Genomic DNA, 20462 nt, shown 5'->3' on the forward strand with positions numbered 1-20462 from the left:
GGATTACGCCACATGTATGGCAATCCTATACAGAGCGATAAAAGCTTGTTAAAAAGTCTTCCGTTCAATAGGCGCCGCGCTTTATCTTAAAGAATTTCACAGCGCTCAGAAATGAGCCGCGAGGATATTCTTTTCTCCCACATTCATCACGGACCTGCAGAGAAGGAGGTCAAAGAAAATACTGACTTTATAGATTTGTTTTAGCATCAGTCGTCTGAATGTGCCTGTAAAACTGAGCACCAGCTGCTGCTGTGGTTATGAGATGGAGAGGAAGGGAAAGCCTTTTTAAGTGCACATTAGCACCGGTGTGGGCATCTGGCCCAGTGCTGAGAGTGTGCCAAGTGGGGTGCCCAAAACACCAAGATACTGTCATCACACCTTCCTGCCTGGACGAGCAACATCTATTTTGCCCTTTTAAAAGTCTGCTGGCCTTTTTAGTTGTCCCCTTATTCATTTTCACTCATTTTCACTCATATTTCATTTTCAAACATAGCACACATAATACAGAAAACACAATACAAATCTACCCTAAATTTAAAAGCTTTACAGCTGAGGGGATATATGAAAGTATGAACCAATTTGTTTTACTCGAGGTGTCCACGGGGTCTTAAAAAGTATTAAAAGTTGATGAATCAATGTAGAGATATTTAAGGCCCTTAATACGTATTTAAAAGGCGCCAACCTGCTGAATTCGCTGGATTTAATAGATTTATATTCCGTATACATGAATAACATTTTAGTTTTGGATTAGTTTCTTACATTATTATTTAATAAATATAATATGAAAGTTAAAATCTCGCCAGTAATTCTGGTTAAAAGTTGCTATAAGGTCTAAAAATGTATGGAAAGAGTCTTTAAAAAGGTCTTAAAAGCTAATGAAATTAACTCTCTGATTCATGTACATATCCTGTTACTAATAGGAGTTCTGTACCAAATACCAGAAGGGAGAAGGTACAACTCGTGGTGCCTACAATGAGAATCGAATCATTTAACAGATTACTCTGAGGTTTAACCAAAACTATCTATGTCTATGGTTTAAGTGTCAATTTTAGTATCAATGACATGATATAGAGACAATTATAGTTTGTATTATTAGTTGATTAAGTTGTAATAGTAATATAATACATTTATATTAATATTAATCAAGTTTTAGTCATTTGGTTGTGTTTTGGTTTGTGTATTTGTACAATGAATTGTGTTTTGTGCTAGTTTTTTGTATTATGTATATTTTTGTTAACATTTGTCTGTTTTTCTGTCTGTCTATCATTTTTATTTGACTTTTTATGTCAGTTTTATTTATTGTTCTTTTTATTGAAACTATAAAGGAAAGCAAAACATATTTTGTTCCAATCGGTTTAATTAAAATCGGTTTTAATAAAAAAAATAATAAGTAGATGCACATAAAAACATGCACATACATATATTCCTATTTTTTATTTATTTATTTATTTATTATATTTTTTAGAAATATTCATTACTTTTTATTTGGTCTCTCGCAGGGCGGCGTTTGCCAAGGAGTCTGAGGTTTTGACGGGCAATCTGGGGGATAAGTTGATTCCCCAAAATGAGATTCTGAGGGATGTCAGTGATCTGAAGGCTCTTGCTAACCTGCAGGAGAGCATGGAGTGGCTCGCTACCCGTCTCAGGAGCTTCTTCAGCAGTCTGCCGCACAGTTCCAGTGAGTCTCTGTGTATTTATTTCTTTGTGTTGTTGTGAAAGCACATCATCTTGTATTGTAATTCAAACATTTCTTTTTTATTTAATAATTGTTCTCTTTCATAGATTATATTATGATAAAAGGTATGAGTGATGATTTGAAAGATTAACATGATTAAGCTACTTTTGGACCCGGAACTGACTTTTATCAGAACTGATCAAATATAGCTCAGAATGTTTTCTGTGTGAACCATTTCTTAATGATTCTTACACACACACACACACACACACACACACAGACTTAAATATATTGACAATATTCAGCATTGCTCCCAGACTTGAGAGAAACTTCAGCGCTGGCTGTTTGACGTCACCACAGCCACATCTCTAAAACTTCACACAATACCTTCAGAATTACCTCCACTTCGTTCACCAAAATCTGTAAATATGCTATTTTAAAACTATTGTTATTTCTGTTTTTGGGGGGTAGAGACAGCTTCAGAGCGACTGGCGTCCGGAGCAGATAAAAATTCAATAAGAGCGCAGTGGAGGACGTGGTGTAATTACCATTAGTTCTGTGCAGAAGCCGTAATGGAGTGTTTTATCATGGTGGGACAGCTTCAGCATTGTTCATTATTTAGTGTTTGCTGAGCTGATGGGACCGTCGCCGACGGAAGCCCTTATCTCTGTAACCCCCCCTTAAATTGGATTTTATATTATGGAGCCAGTCAGGTATGAACAAGTCATTTTCTCCCGTCTTGTCTTGCAGACTAATACACGTTTGCCAGTGTAATGTGGGGGAGATTAAACAGTGTCTCACCACCAGAGACTGAGCTTTGAAGTGGATCGAGTGAAGGGAGTTCCTAGACAGAGAGAGAAAGAGCTCTTTTGCCCTTGTCTTTGTAAAACCCAGGCCCGCCGTGGTCAGCAAGAGACTTCCTTCATGCACCTGTGGCCACCATGATGTGCTAGACTGAACGTCTGCTGCTTTGTCGGAAGAGCAGTGAGAGTTTGTCCTTGTCTGAGTTAGTCTAATCCGTGACGCAGCTCAGTCTTCATCCCTCAAGCCTCTGCTAAAACAAACACTCAGACATCTGCGATAAGATGCGTGTGATAATCTCCATCTTCTCTGTCATGGTGTTGAATCTTAATGTTATCTAAATTTGATTAGGACATGCTCTTCAGCCTAGGACGTGTTGTTTGGGTGGAAATCAATCGGCTTGGATTGGTCAAACTCAAGATTGAGAGTTTGTGTCTCGACAGCCATCTGGGATATTTTTAATAACAGATAATCCTCCTGAAATGTATTTGCGGCCAGAGCCTGTTGTCCTCAGGACAGCTGTGTTTCGGTTCTGTATGTTCTCGTGTGTGCATCTGTGTGAATTATTTTCCCTTAATTATATTAGTGTTTTTCTTCCTCGCAGCATTTAGAGTTTATTGCGTTATAAATTATGGAGGCAATATGGTGATCTTCAGTATACAGTATTCTGAATAAAATGCTATGCTTTGTAAATATGCTTTCAGAAAAAAAATTGTTAAAGCAAAAAGTCTAGCTATAAGCAATTTAGAGTGCACGGATAAAACACTTTTCTGTCTGCAGGTATCAGAAGATGCCTTATATCTAGATTAGAGTGAAAAAGTTTTGGCCCCTACTTAAAAATAAAAGTTTCCATTTACTTTGTTGATATACTCTGATATACAACTTTAACTGGTGACACAGAGTATATCAACACAGTAAATGGAAACTTTTATTTTTAAGTAGGGGCCAAAACCTTTTCACTCTAATCTAGATATAATTAGAGAATTAGATTAGAGTGAAAAAGTTTTGGCCCCTACTTAAAAATAAAAGTTTCCATTTACTTTGTTGATATACTCTGTGTCACCAGTTAAAGTTGCTTATATCTCTGGATTTGACCATTCTCTAAAACATTTTTGATAATCTAAGTTCATAAGTCAGCAATATACTGTGTATAACACTGTTCTAGTAGGTTTTTTGATAGTTTAATGGAGTGTTTCTCAACCATGTTGCTGGATGACGACCAGCTCTGCGCAATTTCCACGTCTTCTTAAGCAAACACACCTGATTCAGATCATCAGCTCATTAGCAGAGACTGGAAGGCCTGTAATGGATGTGACAGACAAAAGAGGCATTCAGAACATGCAGTGTTGGTGGTCCTGCAGGGACGTTGTTGAGAAACACTGGTTTGATGAAAACTTCTTGTATATTCTTTGTTTGAAGTTAAGTTAATCAAGCAAATGTATGGATTTTTAGAAACTTTATTGCCATGTTACTATTTTCTTTTTTAATGAGTATCCTAAATTTGTGGATGGAACCCTGTCTAAAGTCAAATTCAAACTCTCACTAACATCGCTCTTCTCTTCTTTTTTCAATATTGAATAAAATATGGGTCAAACCTTTCAATAATATCAGCAGGAGCAGAAAGCACCAGCAGGGATAGTGTAAGGAGAAAGAGACAGACCATTTGTCAAGAGTTGAATGGGGGAAAAACTGCACTCCCTACTTTGCCGGATAATAGTATCCTTGCCATTTAATTAAAAAAAGTTATTATTTATGATAAAGACATTTAAATATGTAAATTAACATTATAAATTAAGAGATATAAAAGATGTACATCGTAAGAATCAAATGTTATAGTCATGTTTTTCCAAAGTTTTGAATGCTTGCACGTTATCTTGACAAACTGTGGCTGCATCCAAAAACTGTAAAATGCTGCCTTCAAAGGATGCACTCCAAGGTAGGAAAGCATCAAGGCACATTTAAATCCTAATCGAGATTCACTTCCTGTCCTCTGAGATATCTTCATCTGATAGATTTCTGAAGGCAGCATAGATGTATCCTTCGCTGCTTTGATATCCCACAATCCTGTGGGTTCCATTTCTAACAGTTGAGCTAAAAAAATTAAAGATGGCATCTGAAAGCTCTGCTTGGTTGTCATTTTGTATTTAAATGCATATTTTGGACTAACTTTTTCCACTTTTGTTATCATTTCAAGGAAGAAATTACTATTGTTTATTATTCCTCTAGTTATCCAAAAAGCTCTCTCTATTTTGTCATACATGATTATGTCGTTATGCTCTCAGAACAGTCTATCTAAAATCCATTTTGCAATGTGTCTTCAGGCCTCCTAATGAAGAAGGGAATTAGCCAAAGGAAAGTGAGTGATTGAGCCAGGCAACAAGTCAAAAGTCTAAGCCTTCCAATGTCAACTATCAACCCAAAAAATCTTGAAACCATTCATTATTTACACAAACAGGAGCCGTTCCCTCGTAACTATAAAACAGCTAGCCAAAATGTCCTCTCATAGCTCTAAAAAGCTGCCTAGTGAACTAGTTTTCTTTAAAAGAACAGTACTTTGACCAAATGTTGAGTTTCATCTCAGGACTAGTTCTATATCCACTGGGCAAGACCTTTCCACACCCAGGCTTGCAAGACCTAAAACCTCCAAACCATTGTCGAAACTACTCCCTTTTCTTTTCACAATCTTCTAAGTCTGTCTTTCTGCAGCTCTCAGGAGATTTAGCCCTCTCATACTGCTGAACCAACCAGCTTTGAGCGTTTATAGCCTTTACTCCCAAAGAAAGAGTGAGTCTTGGGTCAAGCTATCTGGAGTTTTTTAAAGTACCTTTATCGCCAACAGTAAAGGTCTGCTTTCCATCTATTAGCATAATGTGTGTAGATACACACAGACATGCCTTAATTTCTGGAACAGTAGACACCTACTCATTTTTTTTCAGTTCTCCTCCCTCTTCTCAAGTCCTGTCCTGAAGGCTTAGCCGCCAAGCGCTGACGCAGTGAGGTCAGAGGTCGCCAGCAGACTGAGCTCGGCTCTCCCCATGCAGATGTCACCGCTGTTACTGCAGCCGAATAATTAACGCTCTCAGCCAATCACATGCATCATTCATGAGGCTTCTGTCTCTCGTTTTATCTCTCTCCATCTCCCTCTCCCTCCGCTGCCGCAGAGGTCAGATATCTTGTTTATTAGAGCGCCGTGTTTAACAGCCGGTAAGAGGTGATGCACTTTTTCAACAGCACTTTTTTGGGGCCGTGCTTAAACTTCACCCTGACAGCCAGTGGGATGTGGCCGTCGAGAAGGGTATCAGCGAATGATTGATCTCCACTTTCTCTGTCTTTATGCGTGCCACCCTCTCACAGATGGCATTGAACAGACGCTTAGGCGAGATAGGATTTGAAAATAATTGGATGAGCTCGTCGTACACACACGGCACACGTCTACGCAAGCGCACAGCCTTCGATAAAAGAAATGAAAGCACATATAAGTAAAAGCAAGAGATGTTCTGAATTGGCAGCCCCATGTGGCACGCCCTTGATCGCACCCTCGCGGTGGGACGAGCTCAGAGGCGATGGACAGCAGGCCCGATCTCAATCTCACACCCTCAGTGGGGGTCTGGGGCGGGGGGTCCTGGCACACACAGACGTCGAACAGAGCAGCCATGCTTTGCTGCTCACTCGCTCACCGACAGTTGGAATGGGTATACACGAGCACACTTGTGTTAACAAACCCACAACTTGACAACCAGCTCTACACATGGATGAAATTCACACTAACTGCGTAATTCAAACGCGCAGGTTAATTGGCGTGCAGCATTGGCTTCCTTTTGGATTTGCAGTACATTGTGGATGTCTGGATCATGCTGTTCATGAAAGGCTCCGTTCCAAATTCGCTAAAATGATGAGCTGGCTTAAATAAACAGTGGCTTTTTTTTTTTTTTTTTTTGATTGCACCCAACTGGTAAATGTGTTATTTTGGCTGGGTATGCAAAAGCAGGTAACGATTAAAAGCACTCTGAAAGTATCTGTTTGAAGCTTTGTTTAAAACTTTTAATGAGAATTGTTAAATATGATAAATATTGTCAAGGATTTAATTTAATATTAAAAAATATATTTAATTAAATATTAAGTAATATATTAATGTAACGCTAATGTGAATGGTCATTATTTCATAAACATAATTATATTTTGTGTGTTTGTGTGTGTGCGCACGTTTGAATATTTCCTAAGTGATGTTTAACATAACAAGTACATTTTACTGTACATGGCACCGTTTTTCTCTGAAAACATATTTCTAAAGGTGCCGTTGGCTTAACTTGAAATTCATTTATGCAAAAAAAAACAAATCTAAATAGTTCACATATTAAGTAATGTGTAATAAAATTAAATGACAGAGAAAAATTATTGAACGCATGAAGAAAGGGGGGTGTTGAAAGGCAGTGAAAGCTCAGACAGCTGCTGAAATCTTTCAGTAGTTCTTCAGCAAGCCTTTCCCCTTCGTCATTGTAAAATTAATATTAGCTGCTTCAGCTTAACATCTACATTAGCAGCATGATGAAGATGAAACCAGAGTGGACATTTCAGCAAGACAATGATCCAAACACAGCCAAGGAAACTCTCAAATGTTTTCAGAGAAAGAAAATCAAGCTGTAGGATGGCCCAGCCAATGCAAAATACAAAAAAAAAAGATCAGATTTGATAGATGAGACCCACAGAACAATCAAGATGTTTACACTCAGTTGAAGTCTGTGAATAAAATCCCACCTGAGCAATGCACATGACTTCATTCTCCATATGAGATTGGTCTTTAAGCTTCCATCACCAAAAAAAGCTTTTTATAAAAATTATTAATGTGTTTCAGTAGTTCGGTACTTTCTCATTGTGTCCATTGTTTTTACACATAATACTTTTTGTTTGGGTTTTTACTAAATTTTGGTTCATTTCCTTGTCAAATGCTCCTTTAGAAATATTATTCCCAGGAAAAAACATGATGTATTCAATACTTATTTTCCCCCACTGTATATTTTTTTGCCTGCTACATTTTTTTCTGCTGAAGAAAGTCTTATTTCTTTTAGTTTTTCTTTTTTTCTTTTTAGTTTTAGCTGGATTTAAAGCAGTTTTTTTAGAAAAAAAAAATGATCTCTTTTTTTCTTGATTGGCGTCAAAACAAGCCAATGTTGTCCAACGATTTGCCTAATTAACTGCACTTGTCTACTTAACCTAATTAATCTAGTTAAGTCTATAATTGAACTTTAGGCTGAATACTAGTTTCTGGCAAAATAACTAATTAAGTAATATGTTCTGTCATCATGACAAAGACGAAATAAATTAGTAATTGGAAATTAGTTATTAAAACAAACATAATACAAAACCCTCAATTAAGCAGCACTTGGAAAATATTTGATAAATAATTAATTTCATAAAAGCAATTAGAAAATAGCTAATATATAATTATGCAGGCTTAATTATAATCAAGGTATATACAGCATGCACATACAGTTGAAGTCAGAATTATAAGCCCCCCCTTTGAATTTTCTTTTTTAAATATTTCCTAAATTATGTTTAACAGAGTAAAGACATTTTCACAGTATGTCTGATATATTTCTTCTTTTTTTCTGGAGAAAATCTTACTTGTTTTATTTCGGCTAGAATAAAAGCAGTTTTTAATTTTTTAAACACCATTTTAGGGAAAAAATTATTAGCCACTTTAAGCTATTTTTTTTTATAACAAACTATCGTTTACTTGTATTTTAACTTGCCTAATTACCCTAACCTGCCTAGTTAACCTGATTAATCTAGTTAAGCCTTTAAATGTCACTTTAAGCTGTATAGAAGTGTCTTGAAAAATATCTAGTCAAATATTATTTACTGTCATCATGGCAAAGATAAAATAAAACAGTTATTAGAAATGAGTTAATAAAACTATTATGTTTAAAAATGTGTTCGGAAAAATTGTCTCCCTTTTAGACAGAAATTGGGGAAAAAAATAAAAAGGGGGTCTAATAATTCTGGCAGGCTAATAATTCTGACTTCAACTGTATATACAGATTTAAAATGATTACTTTAGTTATATACAAAAAGGAGCAGGATGATGATGCAATAGTTAATCAATTCCATGCATGTTCAATAAAAATGGTCAGGAGAGGTTTTTCTTCAATGTCAAAAATATAAGTAATCTATTGAATACAAATGAATAATTCAATTCACAGAATTCTGGGATTGTCAATGCAATGCAAGAGCCACATTCAGGAGGTCCGCAACAACTCTTATTTCCTGACTTCAACTTTCATAGACATGCAGCTGATATTAACAGGTGGAGTTTAGTGAAATTCATCACTTGTCAATTATTCTCCAGTCCTTCATTGGCCGCACCCATACATACGTCCTCCTTTTCTACAAATTCTCTGCACAACATTAAAAGCATAAGACTTCTCAGCAGCACATATTCTGTGTTCAACACATTTCTGCTTACAGGAAGTTTCGCTGCAAAGCTCAAGTTAATTTTAGACAATCATTTTGGACATTTCTATCAGCTTCGTCTACTCACTCAACAGAATAAGTTCAGTTTATATATCATCTTTAAGCAATACAAATACAATTGTTTAATGAAAAGAAAAAGAGACAAAGATATGTTTAAAATATATTTCTTTTTCCCAACAATGACCACTTCTTTTTGTGATTTTACAGTAGAAGTACTGTAAGGTCTTCTGGGTTTAAAAGGATGTGAGAGTGAAAAAATGGCTCACCTTAATTTTAGATTAGCTCACATTTTCAGTATAAATAAAATAAGGTAATTACTGATTTGCTATGGAGTTTAAATGACCTGCAAAATAGGATTGAAATGGACTGTTTGCTTGTTCTAACGACCTGACAGTTCTGTTATCCGCAGGCCGTCACATCAGGGACATTTTCTCCGCTCTCTGGAATTACAGATCAGTCCTCGGTGGCCCAGTGCCTCTAATCTTCCACCTGGTCGTCGCTGCTATATTTGTACTCCTTGTCTTCAAGCGTTTTTTTAATCATTCCATGCCAAACACAACCTTATCTCCCACAAACCTTTTTCCAGCTAAGAGTTACAGACAGACAGTAATTAACTACCAAATGAACACACACATATATAAACATGTGCTGCCCCTTCTATCTCTTTTGATGATGGACTATGTGTATATATGTAATTGTTCAATGGCAGTGCCCATTTTGCTGTACAAACACAAGGGACCAAGGGCCATGTGAGCAAACCAGCATCCATCAGTACAGCAAACACGTCCGTCCACACACACACTCTAGTTTCTTCTAATATGTGTGTGAATGTGACCTTCAGAAGTGCAGAGATGCCGTAGAGAGTTGCAGGAAGTCAGTGTCCATCGCCATCTTGTCGTGCCTCATTGATTGCATAGTTTCATTCTTGCACACACACACACACTTTTCTGTTTGATAGTCATCCTCTGGCTGTGTGTCTCATTGAATAGGCTGTAAAATATGCTAAATAAAGATTATTAGAGTACATTTACAAGTTTTTTTAGTTAAAATGCAATGTTTATTTCTGATGTTTCTTGCTGTTTGTTTATAAAATGACCTAGCAAGTTTTAATAGTTAGCAAGTTTATGCTATGCATTCATGAATTATGCAAGCTGGATCTATTCTACGTGGCCAAAAGTAAAAACAAAATCTATAATATAGTCAATTGTTAAATTTCATAAGAAATTCAGGAAGCTATTCTACTTGTTGTCAGTATATTGGCTATAAATCTGTTTTTCAGGTTTTTTTTATGGCTCTTATTTGGTCTTTTGTGTAGGTGTATCCCCAGGCTCAGATGCACAGGTGAACAGTGAGAGCGTTCGCAGCCGAGAGCAGATTCTCCAGACGTTGACTGACCTCTCCAGATCATTTCAAGACATCGCTGACCGCTGCCTGCTGGTGCTGCATCTGGAGGTTAGGTAGGTCTGACCACTTCATCTAAATCCGAGAAGATGCCAGATGCATGTATTAAAGGGATCGTTCCCCCAAAAAATGATTGCCGAGGCTCTTGCTCTTACAGCCTTCTTGCTGTGAGGCAACAGTGCCGCAGTTTATTTCATGTAAAGTTTTATTTTTCTTATAATGTGTGTGCTTTAATAGTAAGTTGGATTGAACATTTTTTCCAGTTAATTTCTTTTGTTCAGTCCGTCAAAGTCAGTCATGAGTGAAACGAGCAGAGAGCTGCTATATGAGAAACTAAAGTTATAATTCTAATATGCTACAATATTCGTTTTGCTATGACTAGATACTTTCTTAAAGCTACATTCTACTTTTTGAGAGTAAAACAGTTAAGTTTTGCCTTTTTTCCCATTCAAATGATCTCTGGGTCTGACAGGATGACTTTTAGTTTAGCTTAGCTTAGCATAGATCATGCTACCATAAACGGAAACACTTTATTTTGATGGTGCATTTGAGTATTAGTAGACTGTCTGCTTAGTATCTGCTGATATTGCTTCTTAAACACATTTACTGACTATAAGAAACTTTGCAAGTACATGTCAACTTACAATAACCCTATCCCCAACCTAACAGTCTACTTATAATCTGACGATAATTAGTTGCAGTGTAACCTAAATTCTACAAATGGACCATCAAATTAAAGTGTGACCCCATAAACCGCTGGTTCTCACTCAAAAATGACCACAGGTTGTTCGCAGGCTCTTAAAATGTCTTAAATTTCAAAAACTAAATTTTAGGCCTTGGTAAGTCTTGAATTCACTGGAATGTTGTGTTGTAGGTCTTAAATAATTTTAAACCACTCCTAGTTTTGCTTTGTCCAAGTAAAGTTGCTCAATATGATATATCCATCTCGATAAAACCTTATTTTTTAAATTTAAGTTTTTTTTTTATTAAAAAGACATACAATTCACAACAACTGTTGTATGTTTTTAAAGCAAATTCCCCAAGTTAAATTTCCTACTTTTGCGGAAAAAACTATGAACAATTGCACGATTCCTCAGGATAATACCACGTCATTTGAGAAAAATCCTTAGTCTTTAAACTTGTATAAGTCTAAAATTTTATTTCTAATGGTCTTAAAGGAGTCTTTAAAAAGTCTAAAATTTGATTAAATAAAACCTGCAGAAACCCAGGACTGAGCCGTTTCCATATTTTTCTCCATTTATTTTTGTGGTTTCATTGTCACTATAAAACCCAACAGTCAACTTTCTCAAATGAATTGAGTGTGTTTAACTCAAAATTGGCTGAAAGTTAGTTCTACTCATTTGAAAAGAGTTTTGAACTCAGTGTTAGGAAGTAACTAAATACCTCATTACTTCAACTTAAACGGAGTTAGTTCCCAGTTTAGATTAATTTCTTTTTCAACTCAAATGGTTTATTGTAATCGGTTTCCTCGAACGGTTTGAATTGCCTTAACTTATTAGGTTTTACAGTACTCAGTTGGTTTGAGTTCTTTTCATTGGTCAGGTTTTACTGTGCTCAAATTGCTTCGTTTACTCAAATAAATTAAGTTCACAGTGCTCATTAGGATTAGTTTTTGAACTTAAATGGTTTGTAGCGATTGCTATCCTCAAACGTTTGACTTACCTTAACTTTTTGAGTTTTACAGTGTAAGACAAGCAGAAATTTTTTATTATTATTTACTTTCTAGGGTGATATAGGTAAAAGTGCTCCCATCAACCTAGAGATCTGCTCAATGGGTTAAAAAAAACATTAAAACTATTTAGTTCTAAAATAAATTATGGTAATTAATTAATAAAATAAATATTTTTTTAAAAAGTGTGTTCCTTTAAATGTGATTTTCTTACTACTATCCTTTTTGTTGTTTATTTTGTTATTAAGAGAAGAGCGTAGCATATATTTACATACTCATTTAAGCACTTAAAATGCTTCTGCAGTGTCAGCACGTTCCATAACAATATGCAAAACAAAATGAAATAGAACTTTGCTTTGGCTATATCATCGACAAACACAATCTAACTGCATACTAAATTCACCGTCAACCTCATCAGTATTAAACGGCATGTATTTTTAGGGTCTGCCCGGCCCAAAAGAGCACCAAATGGGTCGTTCACTCTGTGCACCCTCCTCCACAAGTCCTCCCTCCTGCTCGGCCCGATTATTCTGTGATATCATTTAGCTTATGTGATCCTGTTTATGATTTGGAAACAATAACTCGCGGCTCCCATGCTACGCGTTATTGACTTTTTCCATCAAGCAAATTTCCCTTGACAGTGCTTGAGGGTAAATTAAGCCATGAGAGGGAGGTAAGAAGAGGAAGAAGACGCAGGGTTTATGGTTTTGTAGCGGACGGCTTGCCTTAAAGCTTCTGTAATGCTGAACGAGGAAGGGGAGGGTTATTGCAGGGCTGTTGGAGGCCATTATGGAAACCTCTCCATCTCAGCTTCTCTCTCTTGGTTTCTGTCGTGGAAGCACACTCTTTATCTGTACACCTAGATGCAGGTTTATGAGCCCATGAACACTTCACAGATTGTTCACACACACAAAAGTGAACACACAATCTTACACACCTGCTCACAGCACATTCCATCATCCCAGTTCAGTCAGTTTTATAGAGTGAAGATGTGGAGTAAGATATTCAACACCAGCATCTGGAGTTTCTCCGGGGACAGATCACAGTCTAGAGTACTAACACTGGACGTTCATGATCACAAATAAATAAAAAAACACATTTAGATTGGTTTCATTTGTCTAAAATGTGTATCTATGTATGTATATATGTTTATATGTTATAAGTGTTTATGGCAAAATTCTCATTTGAAAATGTGATTCATAAAAAGCTGCTTTTCTTAGGTAAACAATAAAAATACACAACTAGATTCAATGTATTAATATTAGTAGTAGCTGTAGGTGTATATACATCTATGATAACAAATAATAATAACATTTAATATGTAAATACTAATAGTAGTATAGCATAATGTAATATTTATTTTTTTGTTTGTATATATATATATATATATATATATATATATATATATATATATATATATATATATATATATATATGTAGCAATAGAAATGATACATAGTGGTATCATTATTATTAATAATAATACTTACACATATATCAAATGATTTGTATATTTATATTTGCATGTATAAATATAATTTCACATATGAATCATTTAATATACGAGTATCATTACAATATTATTAGTGTTATTATTATTACTAATTGTAGTAAGGATACTCCTATATTAAATTATTCATATATTTATTCATGTTTTCATGTATATAATATATTTCATGTAATAATATGTAAATATATATCTATATAATATAATTTTAAAAATAATATATAAAAACATATGAATCATTTCACACATTAGTGTCATTACATTATTATTATTATTATTTTTATTATTATTATTATTACATCTAATAGTAGTAATGATACTTATATTTTAAATAATTCACATAATTATTCATGTTTACATGTATAAATATAATAATAATAATGATGACAATAATAATAAATAAATATATAAATAATTTAATATATACATTATATATATATATATATATATATATACACACACATGCGTGCATACATATGAATCATTTCATATTAGGGTGTCATTACAATAATATTAGTTTTATTATTATAACTAGTAGCTAATGACACTCATATATTTAATTATTTAAGTATTCAGTCATGTGACATATATTAATAATAATAGATTTATAATGACTGATTACATAATTCTGTATTAACTACAAAGGAACTTTTTAAAACTATTATAATATTGTGTTAACTGTTTTTATTTAACTATTTGTTTTTAAATAGATTATTGTCACTTGGGAGCAACCAAATTAAAAACAAAATTTATTAAAAAATACCTAGAAATAATTAGTTATCCTAATCTAAAACATCTTAATTAGGGTTTTTCAGGATTGTCAGATTAAAAAACTGTTTAATGTGGAAAAAAATACTCATTTTGAGATAAAATCCTGTGCTAGTTAAATCAAATCATATTTCCCAATCTTCAGGAAAGTTCTTGTCTATCTCGGCTAGTAATTGTCATTCGGTGCTTGTCGTCTTTGCCCCATCAGGGTTCACTGTTTCCATTATCTGATCCCTCTGGCAAAACAAGGCAACTACGCCATCGTGGCTAATGCAGCCAGCATGGACTATGACCCCCTGGTGGTGAAGCTGAATAAAGACATCAGTGCCATCGAGGAGGTGATGGGAGCCGCCCTGCAGCAGCACAAGTTTCAGTATATTTTTGAGGGTGAGTGACATCTCGCCTCAACAGGTAGCCCATGCCCGAAGCCATCTTTCTTTTCTGACTGCTTTCCTGTCTCTGCAGGTCTGGGTCACCTGATCTCCTGCATCCTGATAAACGGAGCTCAGTACTTCAAGCGCATCAGTGAGTCTGGCATAAAGAAGATGTGCAGAAATATCTTTGTGCTCCAGCAGAACCTGACCAACATCACCATGTCACGCGAGGCTGATCTGGATTTCGCCAGGTAGATTGTAAACACACACACACACACACACACACACACACACACACACACACACACACACACACACACACACACACACACACACACACACACACACACACACACACACACATATATATATATATATATATATATATATATATATATATATATATATATATATATAATGTACAAAACGTTTTTAGCTACTGTATTTTTGGGATGCCATGTATAATAAAGCTTGTTTAGCGTTCATATAGAGCTGAAGTCATAATTATTAGCCATCCTGTGACTTTTTTTTCTTTCTCTCTTTTAAAAAATTTCCCAAATAATGATTAAAAGAGCAAGAACTTTTTCCCAGTATTTCCCATAATATTTTTTCTTCTATAGAAGTCGGATTTGTTTTTATTTTGGTTTCAATAAAAGCAGTTTTTAATAAAAAGATAAAAAATAAAAAAACATTTTTGAGTCAATATTATTAACCCTCATAAAGCAACTCTTTTCAGTTGTCTACAGAATAAAGCACTGTTATACCATGACTTGCCTAATTACTAATTAACTTGTCTAGTTAACCTAATTTACCTAGTTTAGCCTTTAAATTGCACTTTAAGCTGAATACTAGTTTCTTGAAATCTTGAAACTCTCATAATGACCATGATATAATACATGAGTTATTAGAAATGAGTTATTAAAACTATCATGTTTAGAAATTAAACAGAAATTAGGGAAAAATGTTCAGGAGGGCTAATAATTCTGACTTTAGCTGTAGTTTAGTAGGGGTAATATCATGTTTATTTTGGACAAGAATGAAAACGCTGCTCTGAACGAAAGTTTTACCGATATTTAACAACTTATCCATTGTTCAGAGAAAAAAAGAAAAGATAACGTGGGCAAGAACTGTTTTAAAAGTTGGGAGTTGTGAAAATGACTTGATCCAGTACTTTTCTATATTGATGTAAGGACTGGGAGACTGACACCCACAGCCTCATTTTTATCTGTGTTAGATTCAATATCCGACTAACCCAAGTTTTTATTAGATCGCATTAATTCAACAGATGGTTGGAATTGATTATTTATTTCTATTTTAGTTTTTTTGTTTTCTTTAGCTGTGACACTTAATTAGCATTTTTTTTTAAGTTTTATAGTTTATTTTTTTAATTTATTGGTAACACTGGTAACTAACATGAACTAGCTTTATATACATTTGTTACATATTTATTTTTATTTGTCTTTCTTAACAATAATCAATAAATATACAGCTTTTTGTTGTTAGTTCTTGTTAGCAAAATTTCATTCAATAATATTTGATGCAGTAATATAATCAACGTTAATTTAGGTTAATGAATGCGTTTAAAACGTGTCTTTTAGTATATTTTTCCAGTTAACAAAGCGTTTATATTTAGTTTTTATTTTACGTTCTTTATCATTAATTTTAGGAAAAAAACAATAAGCTTTCATTTCAACGTTAGTTAACCACATTAATTTACACAAAGTCCTAATACATTGTTTAGGATCAAATGTTGCATATGTTAGAACAGCCTGATCTCATGAGGAAACATAAGTATTTTACGTTTTGTCAGTTTAGTGGCTAATTTGTACAAATTCGTATGAGCTTAGTTGGACGAAAATGTACAATTTTAAAAAGGAGGCATGGCACCCAACCCCGCCCCTAAACCCAACCGTCAATAAGTGATGAGCATATCATATAACAATAATATATATATATATATATATATATATATATATATATATATATATATATGTATATGTATGTATATATATATATATATATATATATATATATATATATATATATATATATATATATATATATATATATATATATATATATATATATATATATATATAAACAATCCTAACCAAAACAATCTCACGGCAATTCGTAACTATTTGATCTCATTCTATATATATATATATATATATATATATATATATACACACACACACACACACACACACACAGTATATTGACCTTATTCTAAAATGCGGAAGTGCGCTTGTTTTCGCGATTGTCTTAGAACTTCCGATTCAGTCGCCTATGGGAGTAATGACTAGGAATAATAAATGGCAGAAAATGGTCAAACTACTTGCTCTACAAACAAATGTTTGCATGACTACATAGACCAAGTAGAATAATATAACAAGAAAATATCACATTGCAACATCAAGCAGCGTAACGAGCAGTTTTTTTCATTCAAAAAATGAATGGAAGTGAATGAGACCGGAAGTCGCGAGACAAAAAGATTCAAATGGCAGCGCCCGCTCGTCGGCGGAGAATAAGGTGAATACTTTTATAGATACAAATTGCTCATTCTTAATTCATATCAGTTAATAATAATAATAAAAAAAACAATAATTTACCAAATGAGTATATATTGAACAGTGTTACCGTAAACAGAATCAGTTAATAAATATTGACTCTCTCCAGACTGTATAAAACTAACAGCATGTGTCTAAAATTGTTTTATCTGAAAATCACTGTCAGTGCAGTTAAATTAAAAAGAGTAATGTGCATTTTGCTGTACAAACAATGTGAATCAATACCCGGCGGAATTCTTGCATGATTATTACAGTGCTGACTTATTGAACTCTCTCTCTCTTTATCTCCCTATCCCTCTCCCCCTCTCTCTCTCTCTCTCTCTCTCTCTCTTTCATATATGATGCATGAGTGGTACAGGTGGTGATTAGAATTACAGTACATTGTTTACTCTATCAAGGCTTCTGTGATTGACCCCTCCTACACGCAAACACACACACACACAGACCCCCCATGAATACATTGGCATTATCCTCATAAAGCTCTTGCAAAACGAGATAATAAGAGATCACTATAGAGGCGAACTCCTGCAGCTGCACCCCTGTCATTTACATTCAGCTTTGAACGTCTGCCTGTTGAGGGATTCATTGAGAGAGACCAAGGTATATACGTGGATGTTGGGAAATGGAGAAAAGCCCATGAGGAAGACGGGGAATCGCTGGCCGCTCTCCCATCTGAATGCTTGCTGTGGGCGACTGGGCCAAGGACACAGTAATAACCATCGATTTGAGTTAAAGCTGAGCAGTGCAGTGGCCAAACCCAACGGCGCTCGTCTGCTTTTAACGCCAGGCCTTGGTCACAGTGCCATCTAGTGATTAAAAGCACTGAGTCGGAGCAGAAGCACAGCTTAAAAGCTCCTGAATGTGAGCGTGTTTACTTATTTATGCGAGTACAAACGTCGTAATTTGAGTGCTCAGGGCTGCTGCCAGAGGTTTTGATGTTTAAATCAGGAGTAAACAACTTTACCGGGAGTTCTTCATTGAGATGACCTTGTGCCTGGTGTTGGTCTAGTCCCCAAGCATAAGCCAGAGTGCTTTTTTTTTTTTTTACTCTTGCTACATGTTTGCGCGCATGCACATACACACACCATCTGCTCGCAGCCGTAGACCGAGCCAGGCCCTGTCCCAGCGTCCTGCAGGTGCCTCGCTAATGTCTAATCAACGTCACCCAAAAACTGGCACCAGACGGCAGTTTGGGGCGAAGGCATGCTTGTGAGGTTTTCAGCTCCTGAGTATTGGCTAAAGTGGCTGAATTGATAGAATAAATAACGGGAGAATAACAGAGTTTTATAGAATTTGTCCATGCATATGCATGTGGAAACCTAGTTACATTTTGGATTGTCTTGCTACAATATTTGGTTAAACTATTTGGGTTGGTTACAGTTGTAGCATGGCAAAGCAAGTTTATTTATAGCACATTTCATACTCAATGGCAATTCAAAGTGTTTTACATTTTTAAAAAAAAGTATCATAAAATAAACTAGGGTGGCTCAGTGGGGAGCGCTGTCGCCTCACAGCTAGAAGGTCCCTGGTTTGAGCCTTAGCTAGGAATAGTTTGTTCTCCCCGTTAGCGTGGGTTTCCTCTGGGTGCTCCGGTTTCCCTCACAGTCCAAAGACATGCGTTATAGGTGAATTGGGTGAGCTTAAAATCGTGTATGTGTGTAAAGGAGATTGTATGGATGTTTGCCAGTGTTGGGTTGCATTCTGGAAGGGCATTCACTGCGTAAAACATATGCTGGATAAGTTGGCGATTCATTCTGCGGTAGCGACCCCTGATTAATAAAGGGACTAAACTGAAAAAAAAATTAATAAATCAATAATCACAAACTAAGCATAAGGAATAAAAACAACAAATAACCTAAACTATTAAAAACTGATTTAAAATGTTATATAACAGTGTTAAATGTTAAAAGAGGAGAAAGTTACATAACTAAGGTTTTACAATCATAAATAATATTAATAGAGATTTAAAACAAGTATGCATTGAATTGGTCAAGTTTGAAACTTGTATTTTATTAGATTTTTTATTTATTTGTAAATTAGATTTTTGAACAAAATTTAGTAGAGTTTTTTTACTGTTTTGGAACTGTGGGTATAATGTACACATTACATTTCAAAATTGTCAGCAATTTCACCTTTTTTAAACTTTTAATGCAGTTTATTTCTTAGATTTTTAGTTAGAAGAAACTGTCAAAACTTTAAGATAAACTCTTTTTTGAGTATGAATAACAAATACTAAGTTATTAACTATTATTTTGTTAATGTAAGTAATTTTCACATCCTTTCTTTGTTAGTTCATACAGTTTCATTTTATAATACTTACATTTACATGATTAAAATCCAAAGTTATATTTGCATTTGTTGAAACACTATCACAATGATTAAATGCTTTACAAGTATCTGCCATGTTAACTAATGTATTTGTGTCCTTATTATTTAACAAAAGGAAAGAAAACCCTATTGGTGCATCCTCAATTCTTATTTGTAGCAATTTGTATTCTAAATCGTTGTTCAAGAATCCTGTTTGACATATTAAGAAATGTTTTTGAGCACCAAGTGAAAAAATTAAGTTTTATTCCTGAACATTAAACTTTACAGACACAGAAAAAAATGCCTTAAAATATATGAATATATTAAAAAAGTGTTTTTTTAATCTATAAAAATATTTTACAATTTACTGTTTTATTGGATTTTCCATCCTGTAATTGCAGCCTTAGTGAGTATAATTTGTAGTGTATGTACATAGATAAATATCAGTGGCAGTTATCTATATGTAAATAAGCAATTTATAATAGTCAATGGGATGACTACCAATGAGAGTAATAATAATAATAATAATAATAATAATAATAATAATAATAATAATAATAATAAATATTATTGTTGTTGTTGTTGTTGTTTTTATTCTTAAAAATATTTACTATAATCTCATTGCCTGGTTAACAGTTCAATGGTTTAAAAAACACAGAAAGTCTGGAATAAATTGACTGTAGAAAGTTGTGGAATTCTAAAATGTAAAATGTGTAACCTTCATGCTATTTTGTGGAAACCCAGCCATTCCAGATATTTTGATCATGTTTTCTCTCTTCTGCTATGTGAAATCTAAAACATGCTTACAGATTGAGGAAGGAAAGGTGAATTTGCTAGGAAATTCACAGCTCAGAGACGGGCTGACTGACATGCACGGGTCAGGGGTCGAGCTGTAGGA

At 34.6% G+C, this 20462-nt stretch overlaps 1 protein-coding gene across 1 annotated transcript in view; it reads left to right on the plus strand.

The window, feature by feature from the left end:
• Positions 1-20462, plus strand: part of exoc4 (exocyst complex component 4) — a 207420-nt gene that overhangs the window by 175640 nt on the left and 11318 nt on the right. Inside the window, exons 14-17 of the mRNA NM_001030134.2 lie at positions 1500-1678; positions 10263-10404; positions 14522-14700; positions 14779-14938. Coding sequence (NP_001025305.1) covers positions 1500-1678; positions 10263-10404; positions 14522-14700; positions 14779-14938 — 660 coding nt within the window. The remainder of the gene's footprint in view (positions 1-1499; positions 1679-10262; positions 10405-14521; positions 14701-14778; positions 14939-20462) is intronic.

Source organism: Danio rerio, chromosome 4 (genome assembly GCF_052040795.2).
Source record: "Danio rerio strain M-AB ecotype USA chromosome 4, GRCz13ab, whole genome shotgun sequence".
Taxonomy (NCBI): domain Eukaryota; kingdom Metazoa; phylum Chordata; class Actinopteri; order Cypriniformes; family Danionidae; genus Danio; species Danio rerio.